The sequence below is a fragment of the Oncorhynchus masou genome, chromosome 26 (genome assembly GCF_036934945.1).
Source record: "Oncorhynchus masou masou isolate Uvic2021 chromosome 26, UVic_Omas_1.1, whole genome shotgun sequence".
In the NCBI taxonomy this organism is placed as follows: Eukaryota; Metazoa; Chordata; class Actinopteri; order Salmoniformes; family Salmonidae; genus Oncorhynchus; species Oncorhynchus masou.
The window spans coordinates 9,768,517-9,790,545 of record NC_088237.1 but is presented as its reverse complement, the minus strand read 5'-3'; the positions used below and the strand labels follow the sequence as shown (position 1 = coordinate 9,790,545).

The 22,029-nt window shown below is 43.6% G+C and overlaps 1 protein-coding gene across 1 annotated transcript in view; it reads left to right on the top strand.

Moving 5' to 3' along the window:
- The window catches only part of LOC135514762 (ras association domain-containing protein 5-like), a 59,561-nt gene extending 38,410 nt beyond the window's left edge, over window positions 1–21,151 (top strand). Inside the window, exons 3-7 of the mRNA XM_064938330.1 lie at window positions 11,045–11,152; window positions 15,925–16,080; window positions 16,190–16,277; window positions 17,988–18,103; window positions 18,180–21,151. Coding sequence (XP_064794402.1) covers window positions 11,045–11,152; window positions 15,925–16,080; window positions 16,190–16,277; window positions 17,988–18,103; window positions 18,180–18,329 — 618 coding nt within the window. The 3' untranslated portion in view covers window positions 18,330–21,151. The remainder of the gene's footprint in view (window positions 1–11,044; window positions 11,153–15,924; window positions 16,081–16,189; window positions 16,278–17,987; window positions 18,104–18,179) is intronic.
- Window positions 21,152–22,029: the final 878 nt, after the last annotated feature.

Below are 22,029 nucleotides of genomic sequence, written 5' to 3'. Positions count from 1 at the left end.
CTAGGTAACATGTCTGTGGTCTGCAGTGCAGGGTCCAGTTTTCCAGAGCCAGCTAATAACACTCAATAGTGGAAGTATGGGTTATTGTTGGCCTGGGTTCTCAAAGGACTGGCCTACGGTTCTGTTCTGGGAGGTGTCTTTCAGTGCTGTGAAATGTTCTATTGCCTCACACACTAAAATAGCTACTGATGAACAGTGAAGTCTGCCTTTCATGATGTCACATTTCACCACCCCATGCTTAGTCCCCATTGTTGAAATGCACACGGTGTTGGGTAACCAGCTTTTCAGATGGAAGTGATTGGGGAGGATGTGGTGTGGTAAATGGCTGAGGTGTGAGGAAGTAGAACAGTCTTGTTATTGGACTACAGCAATGTATTTATTACAGACCTAGGCTACATGCTGCAGTAATGAGTCCTGTCTGCACCAGTCAGTCGTACTCCGCACACTGATATTAAGCTTATATTTCAGGAGTCTTAGAAAAACAATAACTGTGCTGGAACATCCTGGCAAGAAGCCACTTGGTGTTGAGGAGTTGAGTTATCAGCACTGTTTTGTGTGGTGAAGCTATACAGCTGTGGGCGAGTTGTGTTGGACTGTACTTGGGCTGACCCCGTTTGGGCAATTAGCTTTTGGTCGATCTAAGATATATATTTTTAGTTGAGCAGTTACAATTAAAAAATGAACTTATTTATGGAACTGAAGCCTGTCGGTGGACTAATCCATTGCGGAGGCTGCTCCGATGGCTCTCCAGTAGTACATTTACAGTTAATTCCCATAATTTCGAATCTACAATGTTTGTTTGGTTACTGTCATTTCTGTTAATGGATTCAAAATATTATTAGACTTTTACAGTTTTCATTGTCGCAAACATGTCAATGAGCGCACAACCTAAGCTACACTTGTGAGAAACACGTTTTGGTTTGTTTCATTCTGTTTACGAGTTAATATATTCATTGTGTTTTGTTTTGGAGCGCTCCTGTCAATGTTGAGTAAGGACACTCATCTGATTACGCATAGAATAAGTCCTCGGCTACCCGGCAAATGTAGGCTTATAAATGTGCTTGTTTGGGGATCTGAGCGTATTTCTGTCTTAACTCACCACCACTAATGAGCTGTGGCGCTTCTGTCTTTTTTTTCTTCACCTCTAACAGCAAGTTAACAGTCTGTTTTTACATCCATTGAGAATTGTTCCTCAATGTAGCCTTTTTGAAAAATCTTCCCTGCTCTCTCTTTTAGATAACCACTCAGCATGAAAAAAATAAAATGCATCTGATCCGGTGGAAAGCAATAAAATAGGCCAAATCTGTGTCTGTCCGGAGCTCACTGGTGTGGGATAACTCTGATTTTATACAATGCCGAAAGTTGGTTAGCATAAGCTTCCTGCTGGACCAAGTTGATAGCCAATATGATTGATTTTTTATTTTTTATCAGGATATTTTCTTCCTGCAGGCTGCAATATTTTTATTTATTGGCTTTATATGTAGGTTATTTTCACATAATGGCAGTAGAAGTTACTTTCATATTCATATAATTTTCATTTAGAAACATACTTTAATAAAATTACTCTAGATAGTGATTTTATTCATTGTCTATATATGGAAAAATACATTAAAACATTTATATATAATCTTGGTCGACCGAGAGTTGTCAGGTTCTTTCGAGTAAATGATTTTTCCATACATAGACAGAATAAAATCACTACATATGCACTGAGCTTGTCTGATGCTTTAAGCACACAGTTTGATTAAATAATTAAGACACAAATGACTTGAGCCCAATGGTCATGGTGTTTTTTTTATTTTTATGACGACAGTTTAACTGGTGCACGTTGTCTCGCGCGCCTCCCTAATGCAGTGAAAAGGTACCACAGCACAGCAAGTGTTTATTGCGCTGTCTGTGCTGAAGCCGCAAAATTATTTCATTCATTTAGTTTCTTGTTTCTGCCTGAAAAGTTCTGTTACTGAAATCCCTCATTTGTTTAGGAAAAACATTCCCTATTCCATTAACCCTTGCTCTTTATGTGAAACGTGTAAGAATTGCATGCATGTGATCAATAGGCTATAGGTCAGGCCCTATCATAATCCCATACATTTCTTATATCAAACTCCAACGAACATGTAATGTTGACAGCAAAATGGATGTGTAGGAGGTGAAAAATAAACTCAAAGGGTAAATGTTTACTGGTTGTTCAGGAGGGAAAGGAGAGGTCGGCTCAGTAGATGACATTTGACTTAGTTGTGGAAATGTTTGGCACACAATACAATTGCTGTTAGATTACAAGCTCCCTGTGTGATGACATGAACAAATGAAAGATTGATTGATGGACACAGTAGACTATTGAAATAGGCCTAAATAAGTTACAGTATTAAGACTAAACAGGACGCGCTCTTGGGCTTACAGCTCGACGGTGGTTATACAAGGATACTATACAAAGCCTACTAATGATGATAACATTACTTATTATGATCATAATAATAATTGGAATAATGACAAACTCAAAAAAAGAAGGGTGTAGGAGCGAGCGCTGCCTGCATATTATGTGACAAACAGGTGCTGTCAAGTTAAAATATTTTTCTGCCTGTTTGGAACAGTGTAAACAACACTAAATAATACATTCCAAGTAATACCAGTCTCTTCTAATGAAAAAAATTGTATAGCAATTACTTCATCCAACATTTTGCCCTTAGATGAGGCTTGGTGCTCCCAGAATCAGTAGGATATTAAACAAACGGGCAACAGAAGCAAGATCAGTCTTATTTCTGTAGATATACAGATTTGGAGTCACACTCAAAACACTCATTACTTTGATGTAATGTCCTTAAAACAAGTCAAAATGAGGCTCAGTAGTGTGTGTGGCCTCCACGTGCCTGTATGACCTCCCTACAACTCCTGGACAGTCTGGTGCAACATGGCATTGGTGGATGGAGCGAGACATGATGTGCTCATATGGATTCAGCTCTGGGGAACGGGCGGGCCAGTCCATAGCATCAATGCCTTCCTCTTGCAGGAAATGCTGACACACTCCAGCCACATGAGGTCTAGCATTGTCTTGCGTTAGGAGGAACCCAGGGCCCAACCGCACCGTACCTAATGGCATTCAGGTTACCTCTGGCGAGCACATGGAGGGCTGTGCGGCCCCCCCCAAAGAAATGACACCCCACACCATGACTGACCCACCGCCAAACCTGTCATGCTGGAGGATGTTGCAGGCAGCAGAACGCTCTCCACGGCGTCTCCAGACTCTGTCACGTCTGTCACGTGCTCAGTGTGAACCTGCTTTCATCTGTGAAGAGCACAGGGCGCCAGTGGCGAATTTGCCAATCTTGGTGTTCTCTGGCAAATGCCAAACGTCCTTCACGGTGTTGGGCTGTACGCACAACCCCCATCTGTGGACATCGGGCCCTCATACCACCCTCATGGAGTCTGTTTCTGACCGTTTGAGAAGACACATGCACATTTGTGGCCTGCTGGAGGTAATTTTGCAGGGCTCTGGCAGTGCTGCTCCTTGCACAAAGGCGGAGGTAGCGGTCCTGCTGCTGGGTTGTTGCCCTCCTATGGCCTCCCCCAACGTCTCCTGGGGTACTGGCCTGTCTCCTGGTAGATATAGATAAAATAAAATAAATAATCGACCAATTTTAATCGGTATCAGCCTTTTTTGGTCCTCCAATAAGCGGTATCGAAAAATCATAATCGTTCGACCTCTCATTTTTACATTGTAGAATAGCGAAGACAAATATTCCCAGTTAAGAAGTTTTAGGTTGTAGTAGGAATTATGACCCATCGACTATTTCTCTCAATACCATTTGTATTTTGTATTCAGTTGAAGTCGGAAGTTTACATGCACCTTAGCCAAATACATTTAAACTCAGTTTTTCACAATTCCTGACATTTAATCCTAGTAAAAAAATCCCTGTCTTCAGTCAGTTAGGATCACAACTTTATTTTAAGAATGTGAAATGTCAGAATAATAGTAATGATTTATTTCAGATTTTCTTTCAACTTCCCAGTGGGTCAGAATTTTTCATGCACTCAATTAGTATTTGGTAGCATTGCCTTTAAATTGTTTAACTTGGGTCAAATGTTTTGGGTAGCCTTCCACAAGCTTCCCACAATGTGTTGGGTGAATTTTGGCCCATTCCTCCTGGTGTAACTGAGTCAGGTTTGTAGGCCTCCTTGCTTGCACACGCTTTTTCAGTTCTACCCACAAATTGTCTATAGGATTGAGGTCAGGGTGATGGCCACTCCAATTTGTGTTCCTGAAGCCATTTTGCCACAACTTTGGAAGTATGCTTGGGGTCATTGTCCATTTGGAAGACCCATTTGTGACCAAATTTTAACTTCCGGACTGATTTCTTGATGTTGCTTCAATATATCCACATTTTCCCACCTCATGAAGCCAACTCTTTTGTGAAGTGCACCAGTCCCTCCTGCAGCAAAGCACCCTCACAACATGATGCTGCCACCCCCGTGCTTCATAGTTGGGATTGTGTTCTTTGGCTTTGCAAGCCTCCCCTTTTCCCTCCAAACATAACGATAGAACTGTTTGGACATAATGCCCATCAGACCAGAGGACATTTCTCCAAAAAGTATGATATTTGTCCCCATGTGCAGTTGCAAACTGTAGTCTGGCTTTTTTATAGCGGTTTTGGATCAGTGGCTTTTTCCTTGCTAAGCGGTTTTTCAGGCTATGTCGATATAGGACTCATTTGACTATGGATACTTTTGTACCTGTTTTCTTCCAGCATCCTCACAAGGTCCTTTTTTCCTGCTGTTCTGGGATTGATTTGCATGACAGCCAACTAGCGCAGAAATAGTTTTGCCACGTCGTCAAAACAATATATGATATATCTTCCCATAAAAATCCAGATATGGAACTCACACTTTTTTCTTAGCCCCCTTCACAACCCCAGACCCCTCTCTCTCATATGTTTCAGACTTGGTGTGGAGCAGTAGACTATTGCAGTAGACTACACATGAGCACAGAGAAACAGGCACATCCCAACTCCCCAAGATTCAGATTTTCCAGTGTTTTCATACCTCCGCTAGATAGGGGGTCTGTGGAGATCTCTATCAGCAGTGTGTGCGTTCCAGGCCAGGGGCCTGCGGGGAGAGTCAGCAGTTCTACCGGGGTGGTTTCCATTCCTCTTTTTCTTTGTTCAGTCCAGAGTTTGTCCAGCTTAGTATTTTTGTTTTGTGTGTGTTCAGCAGAGGGTTTCAGTCTTGACCTCCTTACTCATCCTCAGTAAAACCACTTTCAGTTATGCGTGTCCATTGACACCACAGTAGGCAGAATGGACTCTCTAACTCTGAGCCCACTGAGCAGGAATTCACCTCTATTCTGTCCAGTGGGACGCTAAGGGATGGATCACTCCTGCTGCAGTCAATGGAGTGGTTTAGTCTTTCTCATGTTATTCTGTGTGTTTGTGCATGCAGTACTGGGTCAGACTCAGGTCAGTAAATAGCAGCTGGAATCCCTCCAGGTCAAAATGAGTACTGTGCAGTTTGTAGTGTGGTGTCAGGGAATTGACTGTGGTATAGTGGTAGTATAGAATCTCCAAGTGGCTTTTCACTGGATGCGGTGTATTCAGTGCTTGGTTTATGTCTACAGAACCTGCATTAGTTGAGGAATGTGCATGTCTGTTATGCGGAGGAAAGGTGTGGCTGCTGTGGATTTCCCCTCTAAGCTGAAGAGGAAGTCCCACACAGAGGGGCGGATAGTTGCTTCATCACTATAGCACTGAGTGAGACTGGTCATGGATTCACAAACTACCATAACACATGGTCGAACTGAATCTTTATCTAGAACAATATCTATGCCCACACATCCAGATGTAGGTTGTCAGGGGTGTTTAGTCTATTTCCAGCTTTGTTTTAGCTTGTTTTATTTTCTGCTTGAGAAGCATGGCTGTCTGGCTCTGTAAACGGATAATATCAGTTGTGTGTAATCTATATTAGTCAGCCGAGGAACCGGTTTGTTTGACTGACTGCGACTGATGCAAAGCACAGCCTATTCTCTCTCCTTTGAACACACCAAACACATTACACCTCACACTAGAGGTCGACCGATTAATCAGCATGGCAGGTTTCAAGTTTTCATAACCATCAGTAATTGGCGTTTTTGGAAGCCGATTACATTGCACTCCATGAGGAGACTGCGTGGCAGGCTGACTGACCACCTGTTACGTGAGTGCAGCAAAGCTCGAAGGTAAATTGCTTCCTAGCATTACACTTAACTTATGTTAAGATTGTTTTTTTATAAGATAACTTGTGACTCCCAAACCCGCATGCGTAATCATCGCCTGAAACAAATTAGCATAACGCAATGGAAATATTCCTATTCATGAAAAACACAAATGAAATATATTGAAACACAGCTTGGCCTTTTTTTAATCACCCTGTCATCTCAGATTTTCAAAATATGCTTTACAGCCAAAGCTAGACAAGCATTTGTGTAAGTTTATTGATAGCCTAGCATAGCATTAAGCCCTGCTAGCAGCAGGCAACCTTGTCACGAAAATCAGAAAAGCAATCAAATTAAATCGTTTACCTTTGATGAACTTCGGATGTTTTCACTCACGAGACTCCCAGGTAGATAACCAAAGTTCATTTTTTCCCAAAAGATTATTTTTGTCGGCGAAATGGCTCTGTTTGTTCTTCACGTTTGGCTGAGAAATCGCCCGGAAATTGTGGTCACGACAACGCCAAAAAATATTCCAAATTAGCTCCATAATATCGACAGAAACATGGCAAACGTTGTTTAGAATCAATCCTCAAGGTGTTTTTCTCATATCTATTAGATAATGTATCCGTCGTGATTGGAGTAATGGCTACCTCTGTATTTTACGCGAGTGTCACCCTGGGAGCCATCATGTGACCACTTATGCAATGTAGCCGCCTACGGCTATTGTTTAACATAAATGCGTAAAACTACGTCACAATGCTGTAGAAAGCGTAAGCTCGTTGATAGGACATTCACAGCTCAATAGGGACTCATTGGAACACAGCGCTTTCAAAATATGGGGCACTTCTGGATTGGATTTTTCTCAGGCTTTCGCCTGCAACATCAGTTCTGTTATACTCACAGACAATATCTTTACAGTTTTGGAAACGTTAGTATTTTTTATCCACAGCTGTCAATTACATGCATATTCTAGCATCTTGTCTTGACAAAATATCCCGTTTGAAACGGGAACGTTTTTTTTCCAAAAATGAAAATACTGCCCCTAGAGTCGCAACAGGTTAAAAACACATGGTTGATATGACTAGTTTTACTAGCTTGTCCTGCTTTGCAAATAATCAATGCGGTGCCTCTTCATTTATCATTGAATCAGTCTACTTTGCCGAACGTTTGATTTAACAAGCGCATTCCCAAATTGTATTTTTATATATTTTTTAAAAAAAACGTCTGGTTAATCGGTTTTGGCTTTTTTTTTGGTCCTCCAATCGTTATCTGCGTTGAAAAATCATCGGTCGACCTCTACCTCACACACGTTAAGCGATACCTGCACCCCTCTACTTAACCTGGCACTGAACTTGTAACTACTAAGGCTTACTCGAAGCACTCAACCCCACAGCCACTTTACTGCACGCTGGCCCACAACTATCCCATATTGCTCGGCCAACTGACTCTTCACCCTAAAAAACAACCCCCCTCTCCTCCCTCCTTATACCTCTGCCACCCCAGCTAACCCTGCTTGCCCCAGGAAAAGTTGCCTAACTGCTTACTTCAATCATGGTACAGAGGGAGAGTATAGGCTTGTCGTTACTTTAACAGAGTCTAATCCGACTGACATTCATTAACCTTGATGCTGCAGTAACTACAGTGAAGGGAGTGTAGGGGTGACAGTGTAGGGTGGAGAGGTTAAAAGCGACAGGTTGAAAAGGTACAGTCCTAAAACTGTTCTGCTGTGTTTCTGCTCTCCTCCTCGCCGGCTGCAGTGTAGTGGCCCGTGGCTTAAACAAACACTGTGTGCGAGGGAGAAGGCTGTTTTGTGGGGAGCATTACCTCATCAGGACATTTGTTTTGCCTTTTGTCTCACGCTCCGGCTCACTGGTGCTCCTCCTGTCTGTATGTACTCAAATACACTCCCTTTTGCATACTCTGCCTCGGATATACCAATGTACGTTTGTTCATGACCACAGTCATGAACTGGCTTGGCACTGAGCCATCTGTTGTAGTTGATCATGACCTCTGTGAGGTTCTGTTTGAAACAGAGGTAATCCTATAGAGCTGGTCGTGATGACGATCAGGCCAATCAACCAACTCTATCACACAACCCCTGAGTGGTCATGGCCCATGCAATAGCGGCTAGCAAGTGTTGTCATAACCAGCACCAACCTCTTTCCCTGTGGCTACCCATAATCCCCTTGGTCTTACTGTGAGCCACTTTAATCAGCTGTGACCTGTACGACCCGGTAAAGTACTTCAGGGATGACTAGCTCTATCTGCCGTGACTGCAGTGTGTGTATAAATACATGGTGGATTTAGAGGCTAAATCCCCCAGATTGTAAGGTTGTTGTTTTTTTTGTCATCTTATGCCATGATTTTGCCATACCTGACAATTGTGAAGTCGCGGGCAAGTCGTCGTAAACGATTGTCGGTCGTCTTGGCTCGTTCCGTGTGACCTGGTCTACTTCTGACGATTTAAGTACCACTACGTCCAGTCGTAGGCTCCAACAGTTCTGGCAGTATCAGATTTTTATATGCATACTTTCAGTAAGACTGAATCTGACGTACTGTTTTAAGGTCTTTATTTATTAGTGCAGAGCCACTTTCTCCTATGCATATCAAGAGGCCTTGATATGCTGTCATGTCTGTGTAGTGCAAACAGTGCCGTTGACCTAGTATTCCTGTAGTGAGTCACTGGGCTCAACCAAGCAACAGGTCAATGGCACCTGTTTTGGCTCATACACTGCAACCCATAGTCTCATGAACCTACTGGGTTACACCATGGGCTAGGTGGAATTGACCTCCAGTTCTCCACAGTGCCACCCAGCCCAATCCCCTGGCAGTGAAGACATCTGGCTGCAGCAAGAGTATAAACCCCAGCATTAGACCACATCCATTGCTAACCGTAACAGTAAGGAGCTCTCTACTGTTATTTTATGAGCCTGTTTTCCTCTGTGGTAGGCAGTAAAAAAAGTCCATCAGAGCATGCCTTTTATTGCCTTGATGTTGACATTAAAGAAAACTCTAGTAGGTCAGGAATATGGCCCCAGTCAGCCCTGTCTCCCTGATGTAAATACTAGGCTATTAGAACCATACCACTCCACTATCAATGTTATTGCCTAAGGTGGACTCTTCTGTGTGTGTGTGCACGTTGGCACCCTGGTCTCTCGTGCAGTGTGGCCTTATAAGGTGTCCAGTGCCTGCTAGGTCTTGCCAGGATACTGAGTGTGGTTTAGGTTTGTTTTTAGTAGCTAGGAGCCTTAGAGAGCAAAGCTCTATGCCCATGTAAGAACACACAGCGCTGTGTGGACTTTGGACCGTCAGGCAGGCACACACACTGAGGATGACGTGACTGCTTGATCCAGGGTGATATGGAGAGGAAGCTATCCATTAAGAAATAACTAAAATTCAGTTCTCATTATCGACAAACTCGGAAGTCAGATCCTTCTGCTTTCTAGGAGTTAAAACGTATGTGTACATGTGTGTGAAAGTCACAGCCTTCAGTGGTATGACTCATCTCTCTGGATCTGGGGAGCACATTCATAACATGACTATGACCTCTCTCCCTGGGTTGGGCCTGGCACACTTCTGTCCTATGGTGGGATGAGTCATCTGTGTGTGTGCGCAAAATCAACATCAAATACTCTGGCATCTGCTCTGGTGGCCATTCCTGCAGTCAGCATGCCAATTGTACGCTCCCTCAAATTGAGACATCTGTGGCACTGTTGTGTGACAACTTCACATTATAGAGTGGTCTTTTATTGTCCCCAGCACAAGGTGCACCTGTGCAATGATTATGCTGTTTAATCAGCTTCTTGGCATGCCACACCTGTCAGGTGGATGGGTTATCTTGGCAAAGGAGAAATGCTCACTAACAGGGATGTAAAACCAATTTGTGCGCAAAATTTGAGCAAAATAACATTTCTGGGATCTTTTATTTCAGCTCATGAAACCAACACTTTACATGTTGCATTTTGTTTTTGTTCAGTGTATGTATTGTTTAACGGAGGCCCAGATATAGTTTTTTTTTATGTTAATTGCGGGGGGCAGCGGACATTTTCTACATGATTATTCATTGGAAGAACAGTATTAAAAAAAATCAAATGCACAACCGCCATTAAAATACTTTTCTGAAAATGAAATGTTGCTAGAAGTAATTAGGAAAGAAGTGACTGGCGCTCAACCAACGTGAGTCGGTTCAACCCAAAAAACAAATATTAAGAGGTTCTAAAAGTAAATTAAGTAAATTTAAAATCATCTGGAACGAAGTATCTCAAATAACACAGTGTGCAGTATGTCAAATCAGGTAATGCCAAATTCCAGTGCAGTTTTGAATTAATTTCCCTCATTCATTAGGGATTTTTTTTGTCATAACTCCCATTTAACAAGTCCTTGTCAATATCAGAGAAGGAAATAGAAGGCACTTAGGTGTTCCTCAGTCGTAGCTTTCGGTAATAGGGTCATAATATTTTGTAGCTTAAACCGTTAAAACGCTAGAGCCAACTTCATATGAAGAAAAAAGAATGAACTGGCCACGTAGGCGCTAGAAACCACACTACAGACCACCACCATAGTGCTTGTCATTTTAATGCTGAAGTCAATTGGTGTAGATATTTTTGCAGATCTTTAATTAATGTTAAGAATTGATCAAAGGGCTTGTATAAAGTAATAATCTGGCCTGCAGGCTGCCAGTTGCATATCCCTGATCTAGGGCCTCCAACTGACCTTCATGAAAACACTCTGTGGCAGGCCCAGGGCTGGGTGTGCGCGTGTGTGTGCTTATGCTCTTTGGTAAGATCAGCTGATACAGATAGCAAATGTCTTCAGGCCAAATAACATGTAATAACACCACTTAACTCTGTTTCTGTCAATCAGGATGTGGCACAGGAAAGGGAGTTACGGACTCATCTCAGCAGAGAGGAGATCAGACAGAAGGTCGAGCTGTACAACAACTCCTCCAAGGACCACCTCAAAATGACCCTGGCAAGTGACCTCTAATCCCTGACCCCGTCCACTAACCCTTAACCCAACTCCTGTATCAGACACTAGGCTACCTCAGTTTATCATCCCATGTGACCTAGCTACCCACTTTGACCCCTCATCCCTAAACTAACTTGAATGACTGTCCGGCTCTGATGGTTATCTCTGGCGTGCGTGCGTGGGTCGGCCAGCCTTCAGAGCTGAGCTGAACCGTAGAGGCTCATTCTGCACTCATGTTTTGTCATCTATCCCCTCCTGATCCACGAGACGTGACACTCACGTTTGCTCACTGCATGCTTCCACCACAACTCCTTCCTTTACCAATGATTAGTGGGATTGAACAGAAGCTCTTGAGTTGTCCTGACCCACCCTGTTATGTAGAAGAGGACCAGCTCTGTCTGCTCAGTGCTCATCAATCTGAGAGCATGATGGTGGCACACAACACATGTTCACCAGACTTGCTGTCTGGAACAGGCCTGCCTGAGAGAATTGTCCCAGATGAATAACTGTAACATACAGTACCAGTAAAAGGTTTGGACACCGACTCATTCAAGACATTTTCTTTATTTTCAGCTCAATTGAAGACATCAAAACTATTAAATAACACATATGGATTCATGTAAACTCAGCAATAAAGAAACGTTGTCTCACTGTCAACTGTTTATTTTCAGCAAACTTAACATGTGTAAATATTTGTATGAACATAAGATTCAACAACTGAGATGTAAACTGAGCAAGTTCCACAGACATGTGACTAACAAAATGGAATAATGTGTCCCTGAACAAAGGGGGGGGGTCAAAATCGAAATTAAGTCTGTATCTAGGGTTGCCACCACCTCCATTAACGGCAGTGCATCTCTTCATGGACTGCACCAGATTTGCCAGTTCTTGCTGTGAGATATTACCCCACTTTTCCACCAAGGCACCGGCAAGTTCCTGGATATTTCTGGGGGAAATGGTGGTATTGTCATGCTGGAGGGTTAGGTCAGGATGAGCCTGCAGGAAGGGTACCACATGAGGGAGGAGGATGTCTTCCCTATAACGCACAGCGTTGAGATTGCCTGCAATGACAACAAGCTCAGTCCGATGATGCTGTTACACACCGCCCCCAGACCATGACTGACCCTCCACCCCCAAATCGATCCCGCTCCAGAGTACAGGCCTCTGTGTAACGCTAATTCCTTCGATGATAAACGCAAATCCGACCATCACCCCTGGTGAGACACAACCACAACTCGTCAAAAGAGCACTTTTTGCCAGTCCTGTTTGGTCCAGCGACGGTGGGTTTGGCATTGTTGCCGGTGATGTCTGAGGACCTGCCTTACAACAGGCCTACAAGCCCTCAGTCCGGCCTCTGCCCGCAATAGGCTGAGAATCTGAGCACTGATGGAGAGTGTGCGTTCCTGGTGCAACTTGGGCAGTTGTTCCCATCCTGTACCTGTCCCGCAGGTGTGATGTTTTGATGTACCGATCCTGTGCAGGTGTTACAAGTGTTCTGCCACTGCGCAGAATAATCAGCTGTCCATCCTGTCTCCTTGTAGCGCTGTCTTAGGCATCTTGCAGTACGGACATTGCAATTTATTGCAGTCCTCATGCCTCCTTGCAGCATGCCTAAGGCACGTTCACATAGATGAGCAGGGAACCTGGGCATCTTTCTTTTGGTGATTTTCAGAGTCTGTAACAAGGCCTCTTTAGTGTCCTAAGTTTTCATAACTGTGACCTTAACTGCCAACCATCTGTAAGCTGTTAGTGTCTTAACCACAGTTCCACAGGTGCGTAATTGTTTATGGTTCATTGAACAAGCATGGGAAACAGTGTTTCAACCCTTTACTATGAAGATCTGTGAAGTTATTTGGATTTTTACTAATTATATTTTAAAGCGGGGTTGTGACAAGGGACGTTTCTTTTATTGCTGAGTTTAGTAAACAAAAAAGTGTTAATTCTTCAAAATAGCCACCCCTGCCTTGATGACAGCTTTGCACACTCTTGGCATTTTTTCAACCAGCTTCATAAGGTAGTCACCTGGAATGCATTTCAATTAACTGTTGTTCCTTGTTTAAAAGTAAGTTTTTGGAATGTCTGTCTTAATGTGTTTTGAGCCGATCAGTTGTTTTGTGACAAGGTAGGGTTGGTATACAGAAGAAAGCCCTATTTGGTAAAAGAACTAGTCCATATTATGGCAAGAACAGCTCAAAGAGAAACGACAGTCCATTAGTTCAGTCAGTCCTGTTTCTTTAACCTCTCTAGGCAACCCGACGCACTTGCGTCCCACCTTGCCAACAATAAATGCAAATGCGCTACACCAAATGCTAATAGCACTCGTTAAAACTCAAACGTTCATTAAAATTCACATACAGGGTACTCAATTCAAGCTACACTCGTTGTGAATCTAGCCAACGAGTCAGATTTGTAAAAATGCTTTTCGGCGAAAGCATGAGTAGCTATTATCTGATAGCAGGCAACATGCCGAAATACCAGAAGGGACGTAAACAAAGGAATTTGCGTAGCCGGCACTACACAACGCAGAAATAAAATATAAAACATTCATTACCTTTGACGAGATTCTTTGTTGGCACTCCTATATGTCCCATAAACATAACTATTGGGTCTTTTTTTCGATTAAATCGGTCCATATATACCCTAAAATATCGATCTATGAAAAGTGTGATCCAGGAAAAAACAGCGTTTTAAAACGCAACGTCATTTTTTTAAATTAAAAAAGTCGACAATAAACTTTAACAAAACACTTCGAAATACTTTTGTAATCCAACTTTAGGTATTAGCAAACGTTAATAATCTATCAAATTGATCACGGGGCGATGTGTATTCAATAGCTCCACATCTTGAACTCATGGTCTCAAATTTCTCCTCCAAAACATCCTGTCGGAGACCGGAAGGAATGGTCTCTCTCTTACTCGTTTGACCAAGAAACAAAGCCCAGGCAATTGACAAGAATGGCGACATAGTGTGGAAGCTGTAGGACTTGCAATCTCAGCCCTATGTAATTTGGTTTCCCATGAACAATACATGCAAGTGGCGCATTGATACTTTTTTCAGTGATCAGTTTTTCTTGCGCTTTTCGATGAAACACAGGCTCTGTTATAGTCACAGCCGTGATTTAACCAGTTTTAGAAACGTCAGAGTTTTCTATGCACACATACTAATGATATGAATATACTATATTCCTGGCATGAGTAGCAGGACGCTGAAATGTTGCGCGATTTTTAACAATGTTCGAAAAGGTAGGGGGTCGGCTTAACAGGTTATTAAGTGAAGTCTCAAAATCATCTAGCGCTTGATGATTTTGAAACTGGCTCTTATGAGGACTGCCACAGGAAAGGAAGGCCCAGAGTTACCTCTGCTGCAGTGGATAAGTTCATTAGACTTACCAGCTTAAGAAATTTGCATTCCAAATAAATGCTTCACGGAGTTTAAGACGACACATCTCAACATCAACTGTTCAGAGGAGACTGCGTGAATCAGGTCTTCATGGTTGAATTGTTGCAACAAAACCACTAAAGGACACCAATAAGAAGACTAGCTTGGGGCAAGAAACTTAAGCAATGGACATTAGACCGGTGGAAATTTGTCCTTTTAGTCTGAGTCCAAATTTGAGATTTTTGGTTCCAACCGCTGTGTCTTAGAGACTCAGAGGAGGTGAAAGGATGATCTCTGCGTGTGTGGTTCCCACCGTGAAGCATGGAGGAGGAGGTGTGATGGTCTGGGGGTGCTTTGCTGGTGACACTGTCTGGTTTATTTAGAATTCAAGGCACACTTAACCAGAATGGCTACCACAGCTTTCTGCAGCAATACGCCATCCCATCTGGGTTTGTGCTTAGTGGAACAATCATTTGTTTTTCAACAGGACAATGACCCAACAAACATCCAGGCTGTGTAAGGGCTATTTGACCAAGAAGGAGAGTGATGGAGTGCTGCGTCAGATAACCTGGCCTCCATAATCACCTGACCTCAACCCAATTTGAGATGGTTTGGGATGAATTGGACCGAAGAGTGAAATGGTGCTTTTCCAACAAGTGCTCAGCATATGTTGGAACTCCTTCAAGACTGTTGGAATTCCAGGTGAAGCTGGTTGAGTGAATGCCAAGAGTGTGCAAAGCTGTCATCAAGGAAAAATGGCTACTTTGACAGTCTAACTGTTTTGGTTATTACATGATTCCATATGTGTTATTTAATAGTTTTGCTGACTACACTATTATACTGCAATGTAGAAAATAGTACAAATAAAGAAACCCTGGAATGAATGTCCAAACTTTTGACTGGTACTGTACTTATTGACTTCTGAGGGGTCAACGTTCAACCACTGTTCTTTGATTCAGATTGATGTCATGCTATCAGACATGTCTGTCATCTAAAACATGCAGTCAGGCAGGCATAATGACTACTTCTGTCTTCTTTAGAATGTCTTTCTTTGCTCCCACACCCATTTTATTCTCTCTCCTCTCTTTGTTTCCCCGATCTGTCCATCGATCGCAACCACAAGTAACTCTTTTGTTCTTTCTCTAAAGAAACGTAACGGTGTGGGTGCGCTTTAGTTGTGGCAGTCAGCTGATTTGAGTTTATGCTCATCGCCTTTAATTACTCTCACACACGCGCGGTGCTGTCCCATCCGCAGGTGGTACGTGAAGTAATGGGCTTAGAGAGAGGCCCACAAATCTGGGCTCCATCTGCTAACTTGTTACCCCCCCTAAACGTGCTCGCTTGTGTACATTTTCTGTTGCCCTGAAGTATCCTGACCTGTCTCTCTCTCCCTGTAGAACCCCAGTGGTGTGTATACAGGGTTCATCAAGGTGCAGTTGGAGCTGAGGAGACCCATCACTGTACGAGGAGGTGGGGGAGGAGAGGAGGCCTTCTACCTCCCCCAGGGGGCGACTAACACTCTTCACATCAGCTCCAACAACACCATACGACAGGTGGGTCTCACACAGTTAAGTTCAACCTGCTTGCAGTGATTTGTAGAAAATGGCTATAATTATATATGAACGCTGATGCTAGTCTTTATCGTGAACGTTTATTTATCAGGTGATCCAGGCCCTGTTGACCAAGTTCACCGTAGCTGACAACCCTGCTAAGTATGCCCTGTACAAACGCTGCCGCAGGGAGGAGCAAGGTAAGTGTCTGTCTTTCTGGCTAGAGGAGAGACTAGCTGGTTTGTCATGCCATAGATGCCAGACTGTGTTAGCTGGCAGGATGGCATGCATGCCAGAACTGGGCTGGTGTCTGAACATGGTGTGTGTGGAGTGTATTCATGAGTGCGAGTGTGTCGTTATCTATAGGGTCAGGATGTGACTTTCTAGACTCCTCGCCCTCATGTTGCTGAATGCCACAGGGCTGTCCCCACACACATTGTTTCATCCCTGTGTCTGGAATACCCCGGCAGGGCAGAACACACACAGAGCATGTCCAGCAGCAGCTGCTCTCCAACCCGCCAGCTTGTGGAGAGAAGGTCCCAACTGGTTTCAGTACAGGTTATAGTAGCGCCTGTGTCTTGGTCTTCTCTCCCCCACCTACTGTTACTACAGATCTTCCTGTGTTACGGCTCTGCTAGATACGATGGATAGGGCAGATCACTGGTGGGGTTCAGCCTAGACCTTAACCCGGGTTTGAGACCCCCAGCAGACGAGCAAAGATGGATCAGTCCCTGCTCTCTATACCACAGAGCAGGAGATTAGCCCCTCTTACTGAAGACTGGGTGGGGGTCGGGAATAGGAGTGCAGGTAGGTTATTGTTTTGATTGTGAATAGGTCAGACTTCCAGCCAAGTAGCAGTGCTGACTGCAGTCTGTCACGGTCTGTCTGATCTCTTCTCACACTGTTGTGTAATCTGACAGCTCTTCATTATGTCAAGGGAAATGCACACACGCTATCCCCGACCACTAGGACTGTGTGGCTCAGATGCTAGCTCTGACGTCGTGGTGGTTTCCCCTCGGTAAATGAAGAGGGGAGGGCTGAGCCTGTTAATGAGATGGTCTGTCTAGACAGAGCCATTACTGTGGTCCAATTAAAAACAGTTTAGTTCCACTAGCTGATAAATACCCTCAGACAGATACACAGCAGCACCCCCTGGGTGGAGTAGGCCTGGGGGGGGGATAGACTCAGTTTGTAATGGTCAGGATTTGTACCGTCAAAACTGACCCTAGATCTGTTACTGTGACGTATGAGGAAGGGTTAATGTTTGCATGTCTATGTAACGTATGGCCCATTCTGGTGGCGGGAGCTTAAAGCCCCTGCCTGCAGAAAGAAATACCATGGTGATGTCAGAATCCGGTGTGGCATGGAATGCGGTTCTCTCCCAGTCCCGCTGAGATGGACGGTTAAAGTACTGTACCGCCACTGCACCATCTGTTACATAGCTGGTCTCTTCCACCAATTGGGTTTTAATAGGGTTAGGTATAGGCTGGCTAGGCCTAGCAGGTAGGAACCTCCGCTGTCGAGGGACAGGCTGGGAACATGTGCTGGTGTCTTAGGATAAGGAGCATGCGGGGGGGTTGAGGGCTGCCTGGTGACTGACTCTCGTGAAAGACTTCTGTCTCTGATCTGACGGGGCTGCTGTGGTTATTTACCCGCGTGTGTGTGTGCATTTGTTTGTGTGCTCTTACCCCATTGGCATGGAGCCAAGACTTTTATCCAGGGTTGTTTTCCATGCACACACACCACTTTGCCCTATCCCCAGTTTCCCAAGCTCTCATTAGTCAGTGTTTTTACAGCACGTCTTCCCCTGACTCAACACTGAACCCTTTTGTAGAATGTCCAATGATCATGCCTTATAACCACCGCATATTATGGTACTGATGTTCTAGCTTGTGTTTTTCCTCCTGCAGTGTACATGTGTAAGCTGTCGGAGGGAGAGCATCCGTTGTTCCTGCGTCTGCTAGCAGGTCCCAACACCGACACACTAGGCTTTGTCCTGAGAGAACAGCAGACTGGCGAGGTCATGGTAAGACGCACACGGAAATCCCACACACTAAACACACACTCTCACTCTCTGTATTAACCGTACTCCTCTCTTCCAGTGGGAAGCGTTCTCCATCCCAGAGTTGAGTAACTTCCTGAGGATGCTGGAGAAGGAGGAGACTGAGCGGGTGTGTTCAGTGACTCGTCGCTACGACAACTACAGACTCAAACTGCAGGAGGCCATGAGCGCAGCAGGGACGCCGGGGTAACTACTGCCCCTGGAGGAGAGAGGGATGGGAACCAAAAGCCAGTCTGAGGGACACTGAGGGGGAAACTGGTCCAACCTGATTCAGAAACTGGAGAGACACACAGCTGGAATTGACTCCAGACTGTACCAGTGGGCCCTGTGTGCAATACACTGGATGGACAAAAGAGGGGAGCAGATGGCAGTGGTTCCACTGCAGTCAGCCTGGACTTCATTCAGGAGCACTCAAGTGACTAGCTCCATGTCTTTACTGAGTAGGCCTACACCCTGTGTGCCCTGTTCACTCTTCTATTCACTCTCTTCCCATCCTTCTGGTTAGTGCATTCTCTGTAGGTGTTTTTATTATTTTAGAATTACCTTTTTGAACGTGAATGATTCAAACCCCAAAATAATTGATTCAATTTATTTGTACTTTCTATTTAATTGGATGCGTTGGTTTGTACATATTGTCGTTTTAATTTATGTGGGTGACGCTTTGTTCTGTTTCTTTGCTGAAATGGTTTATTGTGTTCTATGAAGGCGTGGCAGCAATCCAACTCCTACAGTGACCTAGTGAGCTCATTTATTTCTCACAGGGGCGCACAGAAAACACATTGGCAACAAAGGCTAAACTGGTTTATGGAAGTGACTCTGTATTTTAGGTAACTGAGAGAAGATGAGTGATTGTATTTAAACTGAGGGTTGTGATGGTCTTGAAAGGAGAAGAATATTTGGTGTAGAGTCTGAGAGTCACAAGCTGTTTGGGGTTTAGAGGTCAGAATGGGAGTGTTACAGCTTGTGACCAGACTGACAGTTAGTGGAGTTTGAGCTGACCTCTGGACATGCCGTGAGAATGGAAAGATTTTAGGAAGTTGACTAATGGTTTTAGAGGAGGTAAGAGAAGAAATGTAGAAAGCTGTTTAAGGAAAAACCTGAGAAATTAAATGGATGTGACAAACAAGGGTTTTTGGAGTTCCGTGTTAAGAGATTGTTGATGCCGAGAAAGTTCAGGGCCGAGTTTAAACCACCTCTGTTGGAGCCAGTGCCAGGCCTGTGGCCACAGATAACATGTTTAGGAATAGCAGCGAATGACAATGGCTATATTGTTCCTGTTCCTCTGGTATTCATTTAACATGGCTATGTCTGTCCTAATCTGCTGTAGGGCTGGTAAGATAAATGCTTTAAATCAGCCTTCCATTGCACCAGCGTGGGAACTCTGAACCCTGAAGCAAAGCTGCATGTGACATGCTCTGTGCATGGATGTGCTAACAGACCAAAGAAACTAGTCCGTAATCGTTAGAGGTGAAGTCACATGACCATGTGTTCATCAGTCTCCTAGACTAGGAGAGAGAGGCTAGAACTTGCATTTTGCCTCCCTTTCTGTCTCTCTCAGTACTGTATGTACATCTCTACCAGGGTTGTATTTATCTTCTGGCAGTCATGGGGGGGGGGGGTCATTTGAACCGAGACTGTCCATCTTTTGCAAAGTACAATCATTTCAATGGACGGAGCAACAAGTGAGTGCATTTTGGGCCATCAACCCTCAGCACCGTATCAAAACACACTGACCAAATGCAAGAATATATGTTGAATTGGCATGTTTAAAAGCCTTGTTGTTTATCAGTACTATATGACGTTTTTCTGATTGTACTGCATTATTTGCCATGTTTATCTCTATAGAAGAGTAGTGGTGTGGTTATATAGCCCCACCTTATGGATATATGCTGTAACTGTCCTCTCTGTCTTCACCTGCATCAAACTGTTTATCTAAAGCCTGTTGGTGATATGATGTGGTGTTGCTTTTTCTGTTCTATAACTGAAGATATTCTAAAATGTTTAGATTTATTTTAGGTTTTGCCTGGTGCAAGCTCTTAGAGGCCTTGTAAAAATGAAGGGAAAATGTTATAGCTAGAGTTTATAAGGGGTTACACACTCTGAACTTAATTTGTTTAATCACTGTGTTAATGGAGTTAGATATGGTAAAATAATCTTATCATATTTTAGATCCTAATGCCATTATTTTCATTGTAAGCCCTGCTAAATGGTGTTGCAAAGCAGTGTTACATTGACAGATACCACTGACCCTGTGTTAGCTAGTTAGAGGTCTGCACATCTCAGCATCAGGGCTTTGAACCAGACCAGTTCATATCTATCTCCAGCGCTCCTATCGGACCAGTTTACTGTCTACTGAAGCTTCTGGGCACTTTACCTTTCAATTCAGGGATTTTTCTTTTCTCTATTTACCAGATGCCGATCTTCCACTATTCTAATTCTAGATAATGTTTCATAATTAGGCCTGCCTTATTGTAATACGAATGGCTTTTATGAAAGACGTTAGGTGTTTCTAAAACTTGATATTTATACAAGCTCCTGTATGATTTGTTAGACTGTGAAAGTTGGTTTATCTTCAATTTGTATCATGTTATGGGCGGTGCTGTCTGGTTGGCTTTTCTGTAGGAATATGACTGCTAAGGTAACCCATATAAATATACAATAATTCATCCATTACCTACTCTAATGGAAATAGGCCTACTATGTGGCTTTCATGGAACCGTAGGCCAGTACTGTTGAACTTGGAAATGTATGAACAATTTATATAGATATTTGTAAACTAGATAGTTATGCATCTATTTGCCAAAGATCGCCCCCCCCCCCCCACCCCGCTTGGAGGAGACGGGATGCAACTAACATGTTATAATGAAAAAGACTTTGCTATATTCTATTTATATTATTGATGATGCAGGTTTATTTTTGTAGGTAACTGTTTATTTTTGGATTGTTACCCAATGTGGCCTTTATTTCTCTAAAGGACTGAAATTCTTCTATTAAAGTTTAAATTGTACAAAAAAAGAGTATTGGTGAATCTACTGGTCTGGCCACTGAATCGAACATGCAGAAGTATTCGTCAACGATCCAGTACACATAGCGGTACTGGGGGTAGTTCATTCAGGTGTTGCAGTAGAACAAGGGCTGTGCAGCACAGCAGGAGCATCTGCAGGAATAGGTCGACAAGACAGCGGTCGCCCAGGTGTATGTCATCTGCTCATAGATCTCAGGTTTCTACACCAACATGTCTTTGCCTGTGTACCCGGAATCTCACTCTTCAGAGGGTCTCTGGCGTGACCTTCTTCCTTTGGACTTCGGAGGCTGTGCCAGTGTCAAGCGGGCTCTTCATCATCCCGCATATCTGCATTCAGGTCCTTGGTGTAGGTGGCTGTGACCTCCAGAGCTCAAACCTTACAGGTCCTGCTCTCCTTTCTCTATGAGACCGAATAGCATCTCGTTAATGTTATTGGGAGGGCTCTCTAGGGACTGGGCATGGGCCGGCCACTAATCACTTTCAAATTAATTTACAGAGCTATGGATGTTACCACAGACAATCCATGATTGTACATTTGGTTACATCGACCTTGTTTACAAACATTGGAGTAAAGCAAGTTTATATTTGGGGTTCTTACAGGACAGTAAAAGGGCAAATCCACCACTTATCAATTTAATTAGTATTATTTCCGGCACAATACCAGTGTTAATGTGAAACAGTGCATTTCTATGTTTTGTTGAAAAAGTGATTTTCAAATGGTGAGATTTGCAATGACGGGGAGCATGAAAATACCCTCCCTTGGGCTAGAAACTCTTTGCAGGTTTTGAAAATCAGTTTTTTTACTTTTATCATTCATAAATCCAAAAATGGGTGTAGACTGAAATTGTTGCTATTGCGTAAAATT